The sequence below is a fragment of the Schistocerca gregaria genome, chromosome 8 (genome assembly GCF_023897955.1).
Source record: "Schistocerca gregaria isolate iqSchGreg1 chromosome 8, iqSchGreg1.2, whole genome shotgun sequence".
In the NCBI taxonomy this organism is placed as follows: domain Eukaryota; kingdom Metazoa; phylum Arthropoda; class Insecta; order Orthoptera; family Acrididae; genus Schistocerca; species Schistocerca gregaria.
In genome coordinates, this window is record NC_064927.1 from 510,303,128 (window position 1) to 510,321,481 (window position 18,354).

The following is an 18,354-nucleotide window of genomic DNA, read 5'->3' on the forward strand; positions in this document are numbered from 1 at the left end:
TCTGGGACAAAGATGGCTGCCAGTGGCTACATTACATAAAAGAAGGGGCCCACTATCATCTTGGAAAATTGCTCAAGTTATTCCAAAGACTTTTTGGAGGATGGTTTTGAACGTTCAGAGACTTGTAGCGATGGTTTGCGTTCCGCTTCAGTACTCTGCGGTGAACTGCAAGCAAATATTGTTGCGCAGAATGCATGGAACATTAATTCAGCAACATATTATTCACTGCGTCTGTTAGCTTCACAAAATTCGTACCCTAAAAACTTTCTCACAAACAGATTTAGTAGAGAACAACTACTGCTTAAGTAAGAAGCCTATTATATTCGACATGCTGATCTCAGTACCACGAAGACAGCTTCTGCTTCTTTGGTTGACGCGAGATTTTGGTACTGTATTAGTTGAGGCACTGAAAGCTGTACTTGGGATATGTCCACTTGGTCTCCAGATATGGAGAAAAGGTGGTGATGTATTAACTGAAGAAAGAAGAGCATAGCTCTGTGAAGAATTCAGTAGGAATGTGGGCTATTTTTGAAACAGCAAATTCTCAGTCAGATCCTTGTACTGCGCAGAAACGATGGGATGACGCCGAAATAGCGAGATGCACCCTTACCTTTGTTCCAAAAATAACATGGAGACTCGGAATGAGGCATTCGAATCACTCTAGAGACCTGGTACGTTTCTTTTTGGGTTATGGTCCTTAGTTCAGAAAATTTCTGTATAGAATAATGCTCGCCAGAACATTGTGTCAGGAGATGTCAGCTGTATGTCGATGCAACTGGTACCGATCGGCAGCAACTGAATCAGCATAGAACACTCAATATTCAGAGAATATTACGGTGCTTGACAAACAAGCAGAGCCTGGACAATATCACAACGCCATTTCAAGAAATCCTTGGGTTCCGTGTTAGCTGATGAATCTACGCCAGTCCACTGTAATACGGGTGGTTGCAACGGAATACGAAGAAGTAATTCAGTGAAAACATCTGAGGTCAAATTCTGTGGTAGGCGAGCAGCCATCAGGTAACGAAAGGCGACGGTAAGAACAACGTCTTCATAGAGGAGACGCAGACATTGGCCCTGTGTCGCCACCAAGCGAACTAACAGTAGAATCACGGAGACGTGAGCTGGCATGTGGCTACACCTTTCAACAGCAATAATACTCGCTCTGAACATTAAGTCGTCCCTTGCAAGCAGGAAGTTGGCAGAGAGCAGAATAGACGTATTCCACCACACCACACTCCACAATGTCGGAGGGACTGGCAGTGTGTGGAAAAGGACGGGGGGACAATGGAGTACATTGTGGAAGGGGGCAGAAAAGAAATTTGGAGTCATTACGTATGTAAACCATTTCCATTTGTTACAACATGTATTAGTGAGAGATGAGTGGGGAACAAATTGTAGGACAATAGTAGTGATAGATATAGTTAGGTACAGCGTTAGCTTTAGTAGTACATTTTGTACCTTAAGATGTCGACGTACAGAAGAAAAATGTTGATAGTGACGACTTTAGTGTGTTTAAGACACAGGTATCAGGCTGCAGTAAAATAAATAAATAGTACTTGTGTGAGATGTCCCATACTGACGGTCTGCAGAATCAAAGTGGGAATGAAGAAGAACTGTAGGCTAGTTCCCCATATCGTACACCTCAGGATTAGCAAATTGTGTTGAAATTTAGATTTTTAAAAGAGAAATCAGTCAGTGATTTGTGTTCCTTTAAAGGAAAAAATAAACGAATAAAATGTGGTTTATAACCTAATAGGTGTACTTTGTGCACATAATCAACTTCTGTGATTTGTTTCAAGTGTAGGAAGTCTGACCACATTGCCAGAGGACTTGGAGAATACTTGTGGTTGCTACTGAGGAGTACGAATTTGGTTTAGGTGTGCATGAAACACTGCTGTCGTATTGGAAACTGATTCCATTCTAATTGAATAGATGGAATGTATTAGAAAGGAAAAATAATGTAATAAACACTTATTAACGGTACTAATGCCTCCCAGGTCCAAATAATCTGCATTAATTCTCGTTAGTCCTGAAAGTCTAGGAAAACTATCGTTAGTGAGATCGTTGGCTTTGTGACTTGTTAGGTGCTGAAATGGTGTGTCGCTAGTTACTTATCACATGGTGCTGATTACGTCCTCAGTGCAATCTTCTCAAATTTCAAGAGAGCTGATTAAGAGATTACTGATTTCCATCGAAGTGGCAGTGATGAGAAACTGTGATATCTCAGCTATAATCTAGTTATGGATCTCTGCAGAAATTTGTCCAAGAGAAGCAAGATGTCAAAAGTGTCATTTTCATATAATGTTTATGTGATTTTCACGTCATGTTTTAACCCAAGTACGAATTATGATAGGACTTACAGAGAACTGTATCTCGGAAGACTGACAGTTTTCCACTCAACGTATTTCATTAGTATACAGAAAATACAACCACATATGATGAAATCCAGTGTATCCAATGAGTTAGGAAATGAAGATACAAAACGTAGACGAAAAGTGAATTCATGTGTTAATTGTTTTAGTATGATACTGAAAGTTAAAAGCTAGAAAGTCATATAGTCGAAATAAAAACGATAAAGAGGAAATGAAAATGGGTGCAGATGCCAAGATAATGAACAGGACATTAAATAAGTTGATGCTTTTTTTAACATTTTGGCTACAAGGCCTCACATCTGATCATGGTTATGGATGTTTTGCAATGTTTTGTCTTTTCTTTATGTTTTATGCACAGTTCAAGTTAAGGAAACAGGCTATTTAGTTGTTTGTGAAACGTGTAGCCGAAGCCTGGTATTTTAGTCAATGTCTTTGTAGATAAATGAATGATTCAAGATGATGCTTCTCTACTTATCATTTTGACAGGTTACAGCGAAGGTATGCCAAATGGAAGAGTTTGCAGCTCTGTTATTCACATCAATGTCTATTGCACCCCACAGAGATCAAAGATTGTGGTCCATTAAGGTACAACAGAGAAAAGTTGGGGAGCTCTATTCCAGCAGTGTTCTGTATAGATCTGGATCCCATCTTCATTTCAGCACCAGAATTGTTATAGCAGTCCAGGCAAAGGACATAATTTTCCATTGCAATGATTCCTTTGCAACTGGTAATAATTTTTTTCAAAAGGTTCATTTCTGAATCTTGGGTAGTAGTGTGGCATTACATTACTTAATATGTTATTTGTCAAAAAGTATTGTATGCATGGAGTAAATCGAATGGTGTCTCTAACTAGTAGTCTGTAAATGTATGTGTATACGAATTAGCTTATTTTAACATTAGAATCACTGATATTTGGACATACCTAGAAATGTGGCTGGGTCACTAATGACCCGCGATCTTTTCCTTTATTTCCCCTATGTCAATGGATTATTGTTACTGCCAACGAATCTATTGTTAGGAGCACTAGGAAATTTAGAATGAAATTAACAAAAATAAACAAGGTTTACACAAATTGTAATATATTTTGAAACTTACATGTATTTGCTGAGTGTTTTTACTGGCTACCATTACATAATGAACACAAATAATAGTCTTTTGATGTACATTTGTTGCACACAGTTTTCTTGCAGATGTGACACTTTACAAATGATTTGTGTCCTTCACAGTTAGGCTTTACAAGGCAACGTGTTCGCTTTTTTTGTCTGTCAGGAATATCTTCAGGTCTGACAGGGACGTCTTTCTAGTAGCTGCGTACTTCTCAGCAAGCTCCTTCCCCAGCTGCAGGATGAAATTCCTGCGTTTCAATCTTTTATCATTTAGAGAATTGAACAATACCCACGCATTTATCCCAGCCAAATCCAGCAAGTTGTAAAATGTATGAACGGGCCAACGTATCGATGGTGCTTTGACAGAGTATTTGTGAGCCATTTGGTCGACCACGTACACTCCATATTTAGAGCAGTTATACAACGTAACTGTATCCGGATTCTTTTTTGTACCATCCTCAGTCGTCACATAAGGATGCACAGTGCTCAGAATCTGGACATTCTTGTTGCTCTTACCCTGGTAAACAATCAGTGTGGTATCATCTTTTTTCAACAATACTGTGCTGTATAATTGTTCTATTGCCTTTTTGATACAGACTAGTGTTTCCCTGCGAGATCGATTTATTGTGCCCACAAGACTCATAGAATTAGCTTTCAGTGTCACAGAGAGCGCTAAGGAGGTGAAAAAATTGTCACATGTGACATTTATTCCTTTGTTGAGGTAAGGTTGCATCAATTTTTTTACAACAAAGTCACCAAGACGCTCATCACTCCGCGTAGTGTCATCCTTTCCTAGATAAGGGATAGCATTCACAATGTATTTTGAGTCTTTATCTACCGCCATCCAATAATTTTGCCCCTATTTGTCCGGTTTTAAGGCCATAAACTGCGTGAATCTGCAACGGCACTTTGAAGGTAAAAGCTGTTCGTCGATATATATGGACCCAGTATGCAGGTAGACTGTGCATTCGCAATGAACTCATTCCACATTTCTGATACTAAAGCAAACTTGTCTTCTCTTAGTCGTTCTGATCTTGTGGATCTAATGTCAAATCTGAGATAACGCATTATCTCTCTGAATCTGTCACGAGCCATTGTTGATTTCACAAAATTATTTCCCCACTTCACTGGCCACAATGTGTCTAGTTCCAAGCTCTTAGCTCCAATAGCACCACGGACGTACAATATAGCTATAAAAGCTTCCAGTTCTTCAAATTTTATAGTCCACTCATCTGAGCTCAGTACACAAAGTGCTTCAGTTTCTGTACATTATACAATATGTTTCAAAATTTTGTCCGTTATCATTAGATGCCATGCACTGTAACAGGTCTCATTCACGTTTCGTTTTGCATGCGGAGCTGGTCGTGTCCTATCTTTGAAAACATTCTGCTGCCCATATCTTCCATCTGAACTCCAACTTTCCAGGTTGTTCCATTGGGTGCTACAATATCGCTACCTGAAGGAAACTGAAGTAGTCCAGAACCCTGGGCATTTTGTTGTCCACGCCGACCTTGAGGACGTCCATTTCCTCGAGTTGACTTAGTCTTTATGGCAGCTGCTCCTGTAATAGTAGTTATACGTATTAGAACGCGATTTAATATTGAATATATTGTGTAATATTAGAACAAAAAACACCTTCATAAATGTGATATATAACTTGTAAGACTTCAATACGAAACAAAGTATAAACATAAGTGTTGCAATTGAAATTAGTGTCTACGCATCATACAAATAAACAAAAATTATTATAAAACAAACACATAAACAAGCATACCTTTCTCATCAGCATTCAGTAGAACCTTCTCAGGAGTAACATCGTCTTCTCATGAGGAACCGGAACTATTGGCGATGGAAATTCTTTCTCAGATAAAGACTCCAGCGGTTCGCCCTCAAATCCATTATCTAACATCTCATTTAGAGCATTTATAATGTAGAAATTTGGCCATAATATATTCGTAAGTTACAAGCACTATCTACACAGACAGAATGCACTACTAAACCCGTTTTCGTGGTACAAAACTCTCGGTGCGCAATTTCTGCATACAGGGTCAGACTTGTTTGAACCCCTCTCCCTCTCGTCCCCTGCTGAAAACTGGAACATCAGCCGGAAGTGGAGTAAAAACGAGTTTTGCGATTGTTGACCAAACAGACACTAACAATAGGCATGAAGCTACAAGAAAAATACGATTGTTATAGTGACTACGCCGGGCGGGTCAGAACTGACGCTTGTGCAGTTCTAGGTGAACCTTCATATTTCTCTTATGTTTTCGGCATAAAATTTGAAATGAAGTACAATCACTAAGTATCTTATTTCATAAAAAGTCACAGAGACGTAACACTCTAGGCAATAATAGAAAAGAGTGACAAACAAAAGAATTATCAAGTGGGTCACGAGTGATCCAGTCACAGTTCTGGTGTTAAATTGGTCTAAGCTTGTAAATACTGTGACTTGCCCAATATCCTTCTAGAAAGAGATCTACAGATACGTAAAGCTACTACTAATATGGCTACTACTACCACTACTAGTACAACGAACATGCTTTAGAGTCTGTCACATGGCACACAAAGTAACTGAGGGAAGACCCTCTCACACATCCAACAAGAAAGCTGCCATGAGTGGAATGCCTGAGGCATACGTGTAAAATGGTGAACATTTTAAATTATTTTAAACGCTTATACTATCAGGAATTAACAACAAACAACACCCTAATCAATTTTGGGTTGTGGCGACCACTGACCACAAGTAACTACCACCTGCGAAGTGGAGAGTAAACGGTCTTCGGAACTTTTTGTGCTTTGGGCTTGTTCTGGGAGATTTGGTTATGAGGTTCATGTTGTGATTGTTTGTATTGTTTTCTTTGTGTTTCGTGTAATTATATGAACCTTAATAAAAGTGCCTGATCGTAATAACTTGGACTTTTCTGTGTGCTCTTAATCACTATAGCCAGAATACTCCAATTCGTGACTGGGAATGTTCGTGTCTCCGGTGTTTGCTTCGACCGACCAGACGGCCCTAACCTCCACTGGCACACCGCACTGGGCACTGTACACATCGGTGCAGGCGTCTTCTTCGGCATGCTCCTCCAGCACAAGATTCTGGAAACCCCTCGCCCGAGTTTCTACCGTGTCCCAGCATGGACTATACGGCTGTCCAGCCACGGGGACCACACGCACGGCCGCCCCCTCCTCAGAGCAGTCCTTTGTTTAAAGTGTCGTCGTCCCCCCCCCCCCCCCCTCCCACACACACACACTGGTTGAAGAGACACTGGCGTCAACTGCACTGGGCCATGTGTACGCTTGCTTATCCACGCTGCCGCCGCGCGCACTCCTCGGGCGATGCACCAGCCATGGTCCCGCCCTGTCACTCGGCGCTCAATCGCGATTTCGCGCCTCTGCTCGAGATTGCGCCTGCATCGGCCATTGATCTTTCCGCACCTGCTGCACCATGCTCGTTGTGTTACTTACCGATTTCCTGCCTACAAGGACGGGGTATCATGCCTCGCCTGCACAGCTACCAGACATTCAATGCATCACATCTCTTGTCACTGAAGAGGCACACTTCGAATCACTGAACACTGTGCAGAATCTCCAAATGATTCGTGCCTCTCCTACACCCCACAAGCACTAGTCCCTGGTCGTTTTCTGAAGCTGCCACGGTTACAATTTGACAACCCAGTGACGTGGCTTACCTTGGTGGACAACATGTTGGACAGACATAGTATTATGGACGACTGCACTCGTTTTGTGTGTTTAGTGAACCCCCTGTTTGTCCATCCTGCTCTCATCAGTGACTTGTTGCTGAACCCACCCAAGAGCAAAAAATATGCCTCTGCGCATGCACTACTCAGTGAACGCCTTTCTCTTCCGACAGCCGGTATTATTCACAATATTATTTATGACGAGTTTTTAGCTGACAGAACCCCTCACAGCTGTGGCAACATTTGTGTGCGCAGGTCAGTACAGAGATCTTGCCAAACTTAACGCTCTGGGCATTGTGGGTGGTGAAGCTGCCGCAAGAACTACAATTACATTCGCTTCCACATACCCCACCATCACCCAACGATAAACTATGTGTGGCAGATGTAGTGTCCCTTTTCAATATTCACCCTTATCGAGGTGAAACGTAAATAAAAATGACTGTATCTGACCAAAAATGAACTGCGAACATTGATTTATCTGCCAAAGGTAATAACACTAACTGTAAAAGTATACAATATAGATCGATAGATGCAGAAAAGACATTATTTTTAGTGTATGAGATTATAATGTGTAAGTAATTAAAAGAAGTATTATCATCTCTGTAAGAGTATAAAACAATTCTTCTGTCTAGTCTGCTTTGTTCTGTTCGTTGTGGTGTTAGCTGGAATAAGGTACGCAAGCTATTGTGCTGCGCTGGCACTTGTTTCTGTGTTAACGTAATGGCAAATATTTAATGGTGTAAACTGTGTCTTAGCAAGAATATATTAATATAAAGTGATCTCCGTGTGTTATTTCAAGAACCTACGCCACATTATGAAAAGAATATTTAGTGAAAATTATTTAGCATGTTTCCAGCTGCTGCGGAGTGATAACAGTGATTTCTGACTGTTAAAAATTAGCCGCCATTACGCGGTACATTTAAAAATATTTTTTTCACAGCACAATGTCTGATAGCCGGAGCGGAAGAAATGATGTTAAAATATTCAGTGAGATTAGTTGAAGGAATCCAGTGAAATAATTTGATTAAAACTTGTCTATTTTCTGTGGTAGTGAACTGGAGCTGAGTAATACTACGCTATTGCATTTACAGTAATTTGTAGGGAGCCTGGCGCTCGATAAAACCAGATATAATACGTAATTGGCAACCTACGAAATTCATTATTTTGCTTATTATATCTCTTTTGTATTTTTTTTAAAGCTAAAAGTAAAAACTAACTGCACTAAAAATCAGTAACAGATCACGATAAATCAAAGGACAAACAAATTTACTAGGAGAGTGTTTCCTCTAAATCAATAGTTACATTATTTTTTTAAGAGATATAATAAATGGTGCCCAACGTGGGGCCCAAAGAGATAAAATATTTTTTTTAGGGTTTGTATATATGTCATTGTTAACATGTATTGTATGTATTCTAATGTCTATCAAATTCCATTTCATGTATAAACTTGAACGAGGAAAGAGGGGGACACTCCAGGAGCCTCCACGAAGATTGCGTTCACCACTCGAACAACAAACAATGGGGCGTCCCCTGAAAACGACCTAGTCGGCCAGTCCTGCAAATACCGGAGCATCAAAACCAAACATGACAAAACAACTCTCCGAAGAGACTCAAAAAAGGCCTTTATCAAGACCATCACTAGTGACAACTTCCTGCAATATTGAAGGCTTATCTGTAAATAAAGAAATTTTATTATCTGACATGTGCAAACGAAACAACTGTGATGTTTAGTGTTACAAGAAACACACAGGGCAACAACTAGCCATAGAACAAAAATACAGGGCATGAAATTAGTACGGAAGTGCTATATTTGTGAAACCGAACTTAGACATATGCTTCTGTGCTCTGACCTGCGAAGAAAATATAGAAATTTTAACTATTGAGCTACATTCATGTACTGTAACATCCGTGTACAAACCATCCAGTGCGAGGTTCAAATTTACGGAGCCTGGAAATTTCCATTAAAAAAACATTAAAGTTGTAGTAGGAGATTTTAACTGTTACGGTCTCGCATGGGGTTATAAAGAGGCAAATGACGATGGCGAAATGCTGGAGATCTGGGCAGACCAGGCTAAACTGAAATTGATACATGACCCAAAGTTGCGTGCATCATTTAACAGCGGAAGATGGAAACGAGGATATAATCCAGATAACATCTTTGTCTCCGGAAAGGTATCCCTGCAAACTGTAAAGCAAATCGAGGACCCAATTCCAAGATTGCAACACAGAGCAATAACTTGCTGTATTACTGCAGTAATCAAATCAGATGTAATGCCCTCCAAGAGACGCTTCAATTTCAAAAAAGCTCATTGGGAACTTTTCACAGAGGACCTTGATAAGGAGATCTTGGAAATTAAACCAGAGATACAATCATATGAAACTTTTATAGACCTTGTCAAGAAAATCTCTCGACGGCGCATGCCGAGAGGGTGCCGCACCCAGTATATCGCTGGACTCAATGGTAGCAGCAAGGAAGCTCTGAAAAACTATGAAGAACTGTATAATGTCTGGTATCTCCGAAGCGAGAAAGGAAAAGTGGTGTAACGCCCTACAAGAGACGGACATGAAGCACAGCAGTAGGAAGGCATGGAAACTGGTCAAAAGCCTCAACAACGACCCAAGAGAACCACAACCAAATTACAGTGAAGTTACACCTTATCAGATAGCTCACCAACTACTCATGAACGGAAAAACTAAAAGGAAGATCAGGAATGGCAAAATTAAAAGAAAACTGAACGAGGAGATTAGCTTCCTAGCTCGCCCGTTCTTCATTCAGGAGCTACAAGATGCCATCAACGATTTGAAAAACAGTAAGGCCGCTGGCCTCGATGATCTGAGACCTGAGCAAATTAAACATTTTTGACCGGGAGTACAAGCATGGATCCTAGAGCTAATCAATCACTGTATTACAACAATGCAAATTCCTAAACTGTGGAGAAAAGTTCGGGTTATTGCGTTACTAAAACCAGGGAAAGACCCAGCTGAAACTAAAAATTTTCGGCCTGTCTCACTGCTTTGTCATTTATTTAAAGTCCTGGAGCGAATGATCCTCAAACGTATAGCTGATTATGTGGACAAAGTCCTCATTAACGAACAAGCTGGATTTCGACCAGGAAAATCATGCTGTGGCCAAATCCTTAATCTCACAAAATACATCGAAGACGGCTATCAGAGAGGAGAAGTAACTGGGGTTGCATTCCTGGATCTCAGTGCTCCATATGACACAGTTAACCATAAGTTTCTTACCCAGAAAGTGTATAATGTCACTAAGGACTACACCCTTTCTATGTTCGTGAAATGCATGCTACAGAACAGACGCTACTATGTAACCTTACAATCTAAAAACAGCCGATGGAAGACACAGAAAAATGGACTTGCACAGGGTAGTGTCTTGGCTCCAATATTATTTAACATCTATACCAATGATCTTCCCATCAGCCACCAGACACGAATGTTCATATATGCTGATGATGCAGCAGTGGCCACACAGGATAAAACCTTTGAACAAGTAGAGGAGAATCTCACAGGAGCCTTAACAGAACTTGCTACCTATTACGACGCCAATAATCTCAAACCAAACCCTATTAAATCTCAAGTATCTTCCTTCCATCTTAGGAACAAACAAGCCAAACCGAAACTCCGAGTCACGTGGCAAGGGGAAGAGCTGAAACATACAAACAGCCCAAAATACCTGGGAGTAACATTGAACAGAGCACTTACTTTTAAGCAGCACTGTCACAACACTAAAAAAGTCTGTGCCAGGAACAACATACTGCGGAAGCTAACAGGTTCATCGTGGGGAGCTCAACCACATGTTTTGCGCACCACGGGTCTGGTGCTGAGTATCTCAGCAGCGGAATTTGCGGCGCCAGTTTGGAGGAACTCTGCTCACACTAAGCAAGTTGACGTCGCCGTAAACGAAACTGTACGTATTGCCACAGGATGGCTCAAACCAACTCCCACAGACATCATTTATCCCATCATAGGCATAGCACCACCCACAATCCGCAGACAAGTAGCCGCCGAGATCGAAAGATCAAAACAAATGTATGATCCTCGACCCCCGTTGCATATGCACCGAAAACAACGTGTCTGGCTGAAATCCCGCAGGAGTTTCATTGAAACTACTGAAGAGCTCGCCACCAAGGCCGTCGCAAGGCGGCTACCTCTTTGGGAAGAAATGGTGCCACACTCCACAATGGAACTACTTGAGGAGGGATCTGCAGGATTTCAACTACCTTTTACAACTTTGAGGTCATTAAACCGGCTGCGTACTGGAGTAACTGGGTGCAAATCAAACCTATTTAAATGGGGTTACAGTGATAGCGATAGGTGTGAATGCGGAGCAATACAGGACTTGGACCACCTACCGATTTGCCCAGATATGTCTATAACATGCACTAAAGATGATATTTTGAAAGTCAATGACAAAGCAAACTACGTTGCTAATTACTGGGAAGGGAAGATATAATTGGTGCATCCGGATACGGAAGAAGAAGAAGAACGAGGAAAGCGAAGAAGAGCTGTATAGACCCTGAGAGGACGAGACTGCAAAAAGAAAAGAAAAGAAAAAAGAAATCAAGGTAAGGACCACTATGCATAATAGCTTGCTACATAGGCCCGTATCATCAAAGTATAGTATCATAGATGGTACATGGTGTACAGTGGTGTAGATATTAATATTTTGTGATTTTGGAAGTAATAAGCAGTTTGACTTGTGAACTTAGTCCGCATTTGTAGTTTGAAACAATTTTTGTAGTCAGCCCAGTGAAAGTTATCGTCATTATGGAAAAAGTTGGACGTATGTTAGATTTGCAACCAGATAATGTGTCCAATGTTACAAATAATATGCTATTATTGAGTGATATGGATAGTGACACTGACTTACTAAATATTAATATTGATCGGGGGGGGGGGGGGGGGGGGAGAAAATGTAAACAACGTTGTTTCCTGTGATATGCCAGGAAGTAGCCAGCAGACGAAAACAGAGAAACCGATAGGTGCTACTAGCAGGGCTAGTGATAATTTTCCAATGATTAGAACAACTACCACACCGGTATGCTCACCAATACCGGATCCATTTGCCGAATTTTTACGGAAATTATAGAAAAAGAATGAACAGCTAGTCAATCAGATAAGGGAACAAAACGAAGAAAGAGAGAAAGAGAGAGATAGAGGGAAGAGAGGAATCACCAGCTAGTTAATCAGATAAGGGAACAAAACGAAGAAAGAGAAAAGGTTGTAATAGAAAATATAGGTACAATGTTCGAAAAGATACATTCAGGAATGACAGAAATAAAGAAAGCCCATGCCGAACTGCCGAACATTGTAAGCAACATAGCACAAGATGTGGAAACGCTTCAGACGGCACACACAGTCATCTGGGACGAAGTAGAACAGCTTGCGAACCGAATGGACAATTTAGAAATGACACAAAAAGAAACCAGAGAAACGCATTTAAATGATCAAGCTCAGAAAGTAGAAAAAGAGTTCCACGACTGGCTCACTGAAAAAGAAAGCCTGATCACAGAACGTGTAGAAAGCAAAATACAGTCTGCTCTGCAAAAAGTAACTAACAGAGCAGGTGTATGTAAACAACCCCCAGTAGACACGCCACCACTCGCAGGTGAAAATAGCGAAGCGAGATACAAATTGCCAGTACCACTGTGGCAGCAAGCAAACACCCCGTTCACGCACGGACGCAGACCGGACCGAGAGCGCACGCATTGCGGACGGACGCTCGCTCACACGGCGCTACTTCTTCGCTCGCACACGCTACGAACACGGCTCGAGGCGGAAGAGGAGGCAAGATCGCGGCCGCTTAGACTTCCTGGTCGCAGCGATCGGGAAGGCCCGCGGACGCAAACGACGCCCGAAGAAGCACCAGGAGCAGCAGTGCTTCAAGTGCCAGAAGCTGGGGCACATCGCGAAAGCCTGCACGGGCACGGTAGCGTGCCGGAAGTGCGCTGAGGCGCACGACACGCGCGCGTGCACCAAGCCACGTGGCGCGGCTGCCAAGTGCGCGAACTGCGGCGGTACGCACGCCGCAAACGCGCGCAGCTGCGCCTACCTAAAGGACTGCAGAAGCAAGAAGGCTGCTCAACACGTAGAAGCGGCTCCCGGTAACAGGACGGCCGTCCCGCCCCCCCCCCCCCCCCCCCGCCCCGGCGGGGACGGTGGGCCGCGGCGAACTGAAGCCGAGACAGACGACGCACTGGCGTCCTTCCATGCTGCCATCGCGGCCGATAGGGCCGCCATGAAGGAGGAGCTCGTGGCAATACACCGCCAGCTGCAACAGCTGCGCGAGGAGCTGCGAGTCCTGAAGAAGATGTCTGCACCCACCGCCGTTTCCACAGCGAGACGTCCGGCGGGGGTGGACGCCTCCACCCAAACGGAGCCCGCCGCGCCGCCTGCCAACGTGCCGGACTGCGCGGCGTCTCCTATGGACGTGGAGTCGCCTGCTCTCCCTACTGACGGGGAGGACAAGATGCTGGCGCAGGACGAAGGGGCGCACAACGAGACGCCTCCAACTTCCGCGGCAACGACAGCATGCTTACCGCTTCCTATGGAGCAAAGCGTGCAACCGGTGCTGCGGAAGATCGCTGCGTCCCTTCGAGACGGGTCCTACCCGCACATGGACAACCCCTACCCCTTCAACCCTCCCGATAGGCCGAAACCACCCCTTCCCCACCAGCCATACGGACCAGTGAGGCATAACCAGGACCTCAGGAGGCTGGTATCAAAGAAGGGCCTATATGTCATCAACAAGAACCCCGTCTTCACGCCCTCTGACTGGGAACACATTTTTGTGGTCTCGGCGGGGGCGGGGAGACGGAGTCTTCGACGGGTCGCGAATCACCACCGCAAGACCCGACTGAGGCCGAGGAAACAATCCCACTCTCATCCATTCTCTCTGCGGAAATGGTAGCATTCCTGAGACAACAACCACCCATCAATTTCGATTTTACGAGCCTAAACCACTCGTAATCCCATAGGATGCAATGTATCCGAGAGGTCGATTCACCAAGACAGGACTCTCCTATCTCATCAAACCATTTTATCAGCAGGAACAGCGCTAGATCGCTTAGACTGCCAACACTCGAGCATAGGACTGCTCGATAGTTACAGCAGCAGCGGCAGCAAGCAAAGACACTCACTATTATTCAATTCGAGCGTGCACATTTGCAAATGCTTAACAACTCAGGTACGCCTGTTAGGAAACGTATACGGTAATGAGAACATAATGTGCAGTTCATACCAACAAAAAAGCAATTCGGAAAGAGAATACGTACAGTTTACAGGAAGCATTCCTATTCAAAACCCCGTGGGTGCAGCTTCTACTTCCACAAGCAATAACATTGATGAAAGCTTAATAAAACACAGACAATTCCAAATATTTAATGCGGAAAAGAAGACAGTGCATCCGGTAATCTTCATAAAAGGATTCCGAAATGTATTACCGAGTGCCTGGAATGAACGCCAAAAAATTCAGTTCATAATCGCACACATACAAGGCGACGCTGCCTTATGGGCAAATGAAGTCATAGGAAATTGCCATAGCCTGGCACAATTTGAAAAATCTTTTCTAGACAGATACTGGTCTAAGGCTATTCGAGAACGCCTGAGAACTGAAGTATACAGCACGCAAATGTACAATCACAAACAGGGTACACTCCGTAAATATTTTGAAAAATATATCAACAAAACTAGATATTGGGATGACCTTATATCAGCCCGTGATTTGATCGGAATCTTAAAATTACGATTGCCCGGTTATATACGAGACAATTTAATAAATGTACCCGAAAATGACCTGGAACGGTACTTGTCTGTGCTGGACGAAATCGATCTCTCCCAGGAAGAAAATAGGATAAATAAAGACCAGGAGAACAGTAATCGTTCACCACTTAAGTTTAAAAATGGCAACAACAATTCCAATTTTGGAAGCCACGGAAACGGAAAGAAAGATCAATCCGCAGCACAAAACAGGAAGAACGGAAACGGCCAACAACCTTACAATCAAAAACGTAGGTGGGAAGATAGAGGACATCCCGGCTACAGTAACAGCAATAATAATTACAATAACAAACGTCAAAATGAAGGTCAATGGCCACAACAAAGCAGTAGTGCCAACAACCGCACTTACCCGGTGCAGTTGATGCAAACTTCTATGCCACCACCACCGCCTCCTAACGGTAACCAGTACCAGTGTGACAAAAGGAATTCTATGCAGAATACTAATGCAATACCACAAACATGGACAGACTCGAATAGCAGCGTAAGGATAGTAGAAATGCCCACTGACGGAAACCACCATAGTTCAAGACCGTCAAACGAACAACGGCCACAATAAGCTCCCAATTGGTCGGCGAAAAAACGGGGGGCACACCTAGAAACAATACACAAGATAATATATTATTACTGAGGTACCAAGATGGAAACAGTTCACAACATGATTTACTTATGGAATCAAACCAGTGTAACAAAAATAAAATAACTGAAGTACAAACCATCATCAAAGACAGAATTAATGAATTGCCAGTAGAAATATATATAGATACAGATGCCATCACTAATGTTATGAGCTATGATCTATCAAAACCTTGAGCCAAAACGCAACTTAACCGACATTTCCTGCACAAAACTGCTGTGTCATTGGAGTCATGGGAGCACAAGCACAAAACGTTCAGTATCAGGTGCTGTTAGATTTATGCCTAGGGGAAGGTAACGTAAAATGTATCTTTCTCGTAGTCAAAGGATTGAGAGTAACCTGCATCCTGGGGGGAGGTTTCCTGAGCGAGAAGAATGCAAAAATTGATTTCTCCAGCGGGAAGATCTCCCCACTGAATGAAAATAAGCAGATTGTACTGGATTTAACACGAACAGTAAGTACACCCGGTAAAGATTACCGAAGCTTACGAGTAAAAAGCGAAGAGATGCCCATATTTCAACTAAGCAGCAATTTAAGGGGCCAGGGAGAATATTATTCGGACGTAGCTCACAACGAAACGCTTCGCCGGACCGAAACCCTTAACAACAAAGCCCAAGAATCATGTTGTCTGACGGAATCCCAACGAAAGCAGCTCGCACAGTTATTGAATAACTACAGTGATGTTTTCTCTGAAAAACCCGGAATCATCAAAGGGTATATGTATAATATAGATGTGTTTCTCCATGCGATATTCTGCCAAGCATCATATTCAGTACCGCGGACGAAAAGGGAGGCAGTTAACAAAGAAATACAGAAAAGGTTGCAATGGGGTATAATAGAACTAACCCTTTCGCCGTACAGCAGTCCGCTGGTAGTTGTAGCCAAGCCAGATGGAAAAATCAGACTTGTTCTAGACGCCAGGAACATAAATAAAATTATAGTACCCGTTAGGACGAGACCGGTGAATTTAGAAGAACAAATACAGAAATTATATGGAGTCAAATATCTCACCTCGATAGATATGCGAAGTAGTTACTGGCAAATCCCGCTAACCAAGGAATCTAGAACATTTACCGCCTTCATTTTCAATGGAAGGAGTTATCAATTCAAAGTGTTACCTTTTGGACTCAACGTAAGAGCAGGCGTATTCATTACGGCACTGGACCAAGCGCTAGGCGCAGACTTGCTAGAAAAAGTTACTCTTTACGTGGATGACCTTCTACTGGCCACAAGCACATGGGAAGAACATATAGAAATCCTGGAAAGATTGTTAAATAACCTCGCAGAAGCAGGAATAACAGCAAATCTTAAAAAATCAAAATTTGGGAGGGATCAGCTTAAATTCCTTGGACACATCATATCATCTTCCGGAATAATGCCTGAGATACAAGCGATCAAAGAATTTCCACAAACAAAAAACAGTTAAAATCATTTACCGGACTAGTCTCCTTTTTCTGATGTTTTGTGGTGAAAGAGCTGCTCAACAATGAAGCCTTGCTCACCTTATTGCGAAAAAATGTCACATGGAACTGGTCCGCAGAGTGTCAGCAAGCTTATGAAGAGATCAAAGGAGCCTTAATGAATGCACAAATGCTCTACCCTCCGGATATGACCCGGGATTTTTGTATAGCCACCGACTCTTCATCCTATGGTTTAGGAGCATGTCTGTTTCATGTAGAAGAAACCAATGGGAACAGGGAAATAAGAGTTATAGCTTTTGCCAGCCGAGTGCTTACTCAATGTGAAAGAGCATATTCAGTGACCGAAATGGAAGCACTCAGTGTCGTATGGGCTCTGCAAAAATTTCATTATTATGTTTATGGCAAGTCAACTAAATTGTTCTGCGATCACCAAGCCTTAAGCTTCCTATTAACCTGCAAACTATTACATGCCAGACTTGGCCGTTGGGCATTAGTACTACAGGAATACAGTTTAAAAATTATGTACATAAAAGGGAAAGATAATGTCATTGCGGACACTTTATCACGTCTACCAGTAGGCATGTCACAGCTAGATGAAACGAGCGAGAGAGCGTCAGAATATAAAGTTTTATTAATGACGTCGCAACCATACTGTCGCGAATATTTGCTTCTGTGCTAGAATGTAGGACAGGTGCAAGACGAAGATCATATCTGGATGAAAGTAGAACGATCACTAATATTAGAGCAAGCTAACAGCGAAAATTCGCGGTACAAAGTGGAGAACAACATATTGTACCACAGAAATGACACTGCCTCAGAAAAACGGTGCATGTGTATCCCGAACAAATACGTACAAAATTTTATCTGGTACACGCATTACGCATGGGGACATGTAGCAATACAGAAGTGTGTATCAATAATACAAAGGTATTGTTACATCTCGAATAGTAAACATGTGGTCCAAAAGATATTACGAACGTGCGACATTTGTCAGAAAGCTAAAGCCAACAATAGAAGCAACAAAACAGAACTGCGTCCAATTATTTCGATACGGCCACTTCAAATTTTGTCAATGGACATTGCACGACCATTACCTACTGCTTGCGGTGGAATGAAATATATATTAGCTGTTTACGATACCTGTACTAAGTATGTGAAATTGTTTCCAATGAAAACCACTACTGCCAAACAGATGATACAACGCATATCAAAAGAATTCATACCGAAAACAGGAAAACCACTAAAACGATCTAACAGACAATGCTAGATATTTCACTGGTCAACTGTGGAAGGAGCTTCTACGTCACCAAAACATAAAGCATA

The 18,354-nt window shown here is 42.5% G+C and overlaps 1 protein-coding gene across 1 annotated transcript in view; it reads right to left on the reverse strand.

Moving 5' to 3' along the window:
* Positions 1-4,815: 4,815 nt before the first annotated feature.
* Positions 4,816-18,354, reverse strand: part of LOC126285284 (uncharacterized) — a 207,643-nt gene continuing 194,104 nt past the window's right edge. Inside the window, exon 10 of the mRNA XM_049984572.1 lies at positions 4,816-5,042. Within this exon, the coding sequence (XP_049840529.1) occupies positions 4,816-5,042 (227 nt within the window). The remainder of the gene's footprint in view (positions 5,043-18,354) is intronic.